This window comes from Haemaphysalis longicornis, unplaced genomic scaffold (assembly GCF_048455015.1).
Source record: "Haemaphysalis longicornis isolate Haplotype H1 unplaced genomic scaffold, Haemaphysalis longicornis Haplotype H1 scaffold_5, whole genome shotgun sequence".
NCBI classification, from domain to species: domain Eukaryota; kingdom Metazoa; phylum Arthropoda; class Arachnida; order Ixodida; family Ixodidae; genus Haemaphysalis; species Haemaphysalis longicornis.
The window spans coordinates 37745062-37748690 of NW_027526385.1; the positions used below are offsets into that span (position 1 = coordinate 37745062).

At 56.0% G+C, this 3629-nt stretch overlaps 1 protein-coding gene across 1 annotated transcript; it reads left to right on the plus strand.

The window, feature by feature from the left end:
- The first annotated feature begins 878 nt into the window (after window positions 1–878).
- On the plus strand, window positions 879–3141 carry LOC144139164 (uncharacterized). The gene is made up of 3 exons (XM_077671600.1): window positions 879–1013; window positions 1714–2939; window positions 3033–3141. Exons 1-2 carry the CDS (start codon window positions 1002–1004, stop codon window positions 2914–2916), a joined length of 1215 nt encoding a protein of 404 aa, XP_077527726.1. The 5' UTR covers window positions 879–1001; the 3' UTR covers window positions 2917–2939; window positions 3033–3141.
- The last annotated feature ends 488 nt before the right edge of the window (window positions 3142–3629 follow it).

Consider the following 3629-nt stretch of genomic DNA (forward strand, 5'->3'; position numbering starts at 1 on the left):
CGAGACGCCTCTCGAACGACGCGACACGAGCGGCGTCGCAGCACCGCGTGGGGCTCTCAATCGGATCCCCCTCTGACCTCGCTCTTATTTCAAAGGTAAAGTCCCCCCTCCGGAGGCAATCGGTGCGCGAGGCACAGGCTGCGGTGGTATGAAGACGACGACAGCTGATACAAGAAGAAAATGAGAAAACAGGACGAAGCGAAGCTGCGTCTCGCAAATGTAAGCGGGTAGTGGAAGTTGGCAGAAGAGCGAGAGGGATCGGAGAAGGTTCGTCGCTGCAGCCAAGAGCGAACTGGGTAAAGGATGCGTGGAGGAGGGGGAGCCGATATGCGCCACGCGACCACAACAACGCGATCCGCTTGTTTCCTTGCATCGGGCGCAACGAAACCCTCGCAATTTTCCCTTTTCGCGTGCTCATCTCGTATGCAAATCCGCAATCAAAGCGTGCGGGGACGTCCGCCGTTACCTAAAGAAAAGCGACTACCTTCTTTCGAAAAGTGAGGGTACTGCCGCTGGGGGTCAGCCATCTACCACGCGTCGACCGGAAAGAGGAGATCCTCGTAAACAAAGGATGCACGGCCTAACTCCTCGCATGTGGTGAGAGGGCCGGCCCAGAAGATAATGGCTCCGAGAAGATGGGGCGCATCGGATATGAAATCGCTGTCATGTATCGAAGCCCGCGTCCCCTCGCCCTCTGCCTTCACTCCTGGCTCATCGTGCGCACAGACTGAAGAGGAGGACACCTGTCGTCGTCATGAGCTGGTGGCTTGCGGAGAGTGGTGGTGGCCGTGCAGCGAAGGTTCTTCCCTTATCGACAACCCATCGCCCTCGAGACATTCAACGCCCATGGCGGCGCTCGCGCGACTCCTGCGGGCGAATCCGCATCCTCCGCCGCTTCGCTGTCAGCCAATGCGGTGCCGGGACGTATATAAGGACGGCCGAGCTCATCGGAAGACATCACACTTGCTCTCCTGGCATCACAGTCGGAAGATAGAACCAGCATGAACTCTCTGGTAAGTGTTCGGCGAAGAGCGGCAGTTTGCCAGCGAATCGGATTTCAAGCCGCAGACATAGGATTGCACGGACAACGATGGAAAAGAGTCTAACTCGAAGACTGACGGGTTTCGAGCACGAATTATTTTGCGCTTCCTCAAGCAATGACGAGCTAGTCGCAGCTCTAGTGTACAGGTACAAAAAGAGAATAGAGACTTTTAGGAATGACTTCTTTCGACCTTAGCTGCAGTAGCACCCTACAGCCAAGTCATTTAACCATGGTTACTACGGTACAATGGGAAAGTAACTTATACTATTTTGCGACTAACAGCCCAGCGGGATGTGGTGGTGAGTTTAAAGATTTTGTTGTAAAAGGGTATTCGTTTTGGCAATGAAGCATCTACGCTGGAAAGAAAACGAAACAGGAACAGCTCTACATAGTGGTAGAGAGGACACGACCAGTGATTTTTCGAAACGTGCATCCTGGTCGTACCATTTTTGAAATGAACTCAATATCTTCCCATATGGAGTCAGATAAGGAACCCTGGAGCAAAGTGAAACGATTGACGAAATCAGCTCATTTTTCTATACTTTTTTGCTCTGCCAATTTAGAGCTGATCTTCCACTGAGACCATTCAAGAAACCGAATGTGTCGTGTTTGCCTACGTGAGCTGAAAAGCCTTTCTAATGTTTTCTCTCCCTTGCTTTGCCCTCTTGCAGAAGGCTCTCGTGTTCCTCGGCCTCCTGGCCACCTCCTTCGCCGGCCAGGTGTATGGCGGCGGACTTGGCTATGGTAGCCTCGCCTACGGCGGCGGTCTCGGCTATGGCGGTCTCGGCTATGGCGGTCTGAGCTATGGCACCGGATTCGGCCACGTGCTCGGCGGAGGCCTCGCTCTTGGCCACGCTGTCCACCACGCTGCCCCAGCCGTCTCCTACGCTACTGTCGCCCGCCCCGCGGCCGTGGCTACCACCGTCCACCACGCAGCACCGGCTGTAGCTGCGTACGCTGCTCCAGCTGTCTCCTACGCCGCCCCGGCTGTCTCTTACGCTGCCCCAGCTGTCGCTGTCGCTCGTCCAGCCGTCACCACCGTCCACCACGCTGCCCCAGCCGTCTCCTACGCCACCGTCGCTCGCCAGGCTGTTTCGTACGCCGCCCCGGCTGTCTCCTATGCCGCCCCAGCCGTCGCTGTCGCTCGCCCTGCCCTGGCAGCCTACGCCGCCCCAGCCGTGTCCTACGCCGCCCCAGCTGTCTCCTACGCCACCGTTGCCCGCCCAGCCGTCTCCTACGCCGCTTACGCGCGCCCTGCTGTTGCCGTTGCTGCCGCCCCAGCTGTCTCCTACGCTGCTCCCGTCGCCGTCGCCAGGCCAGCCGTTGCCACCACCACCGTTCACCACGCCGCTCCAGCTGTCTCCTACGCCGCCCCAGCTGTCTCCTACGCAGCACCTGCTGTCTCCTACGCCACCGTGGCCCGCCCAGCAGTCTCCTACGCCGCCGTAGCCCGCCCAGCCCTCTCCTACGCCGTGGCTCCCGCCGTCTCCTACGCCCGTCCCGCCGTGGCCACCTATGCCGCTGCCCCGGCTGTCACCGCCGTCCACCACGCTCCCGCCGTCGCTGCCGTCCACCACGCTCCCGCCGTCTCCTACGGCACCACCTTCGGACACGTCCTCGGAGGTGGTCTTGCCTACGGTCAGGCCTACGCTGCCCCCGCTGCTGTCTCCACCGTCCACCACGCCGTTCCAGCTGCCGTCTCCACCGTCCACCACGCTGCTCCAGTTGCTGCTGTCGGTCTCGGCTACGGTCATGGCCTGAGCTACGGTCTTGGATACCACGGTGCTGGATATGGTCTTGGTTACGGCTATGGCCTCGGCGGTTACAACTATGGTCTCGGAGGCCACCACTACGCCGTCTACAAGAAGAAGTAAATGTTGAGAGCAAGACGATAGACGTGAGTAGCGAACCCTTGCCTCCGAGGTTTCCTCTCCTCTGTTTGGTTGATGAATTTTGCAAAATATTAACGCAGCCATTTTTATATTTTCAGGACACCACTAGGAAGGATCGCGCCAGGACTGGCTCACCAGAGCTGCGCTTCAGATTATTTATGCTGGTTCTCCGTGTTCCGATGATAATAAAAGGTTGTCACACAGAAAACAATCTTTGTCGATGTCAGTGTCTCCTCTTGGAAACTGCCACATACCAAAGCTATTTATCAAACAGGTATGCTTTGAAAATTCACCAAACACGTACTTCAGATCTGCGGATGCTGTTCAGTATCGTGCATTATAACTACATTAGCGGCGCAAGCTGTTCAATGCTATCCCCGCTCGCATGTGGAGTCGCACTGCGAACTTTGGAATTGGTAGTCCTTATAGAGGTCTTCCACAATTCAAGTGATCCTGATGTCTCGCTACTACTATTAAGTTGATAGGTAATATAAAAACTGATATTACTTTCAAAAACGTTTGTGTAGCCCACTTTACAATTACCTTCAAGCGGAAAGCACTAACCAGTCCTTGACTATGGCCATATATTTCCTTTGACCAGTACTACAAGTCAATTAGGGCATCTTCACAATATGTACTACTACACAGCTGCTGGAAGAAGGATCCCTCAGAACGAATAATTGCCGGTGAGGGAC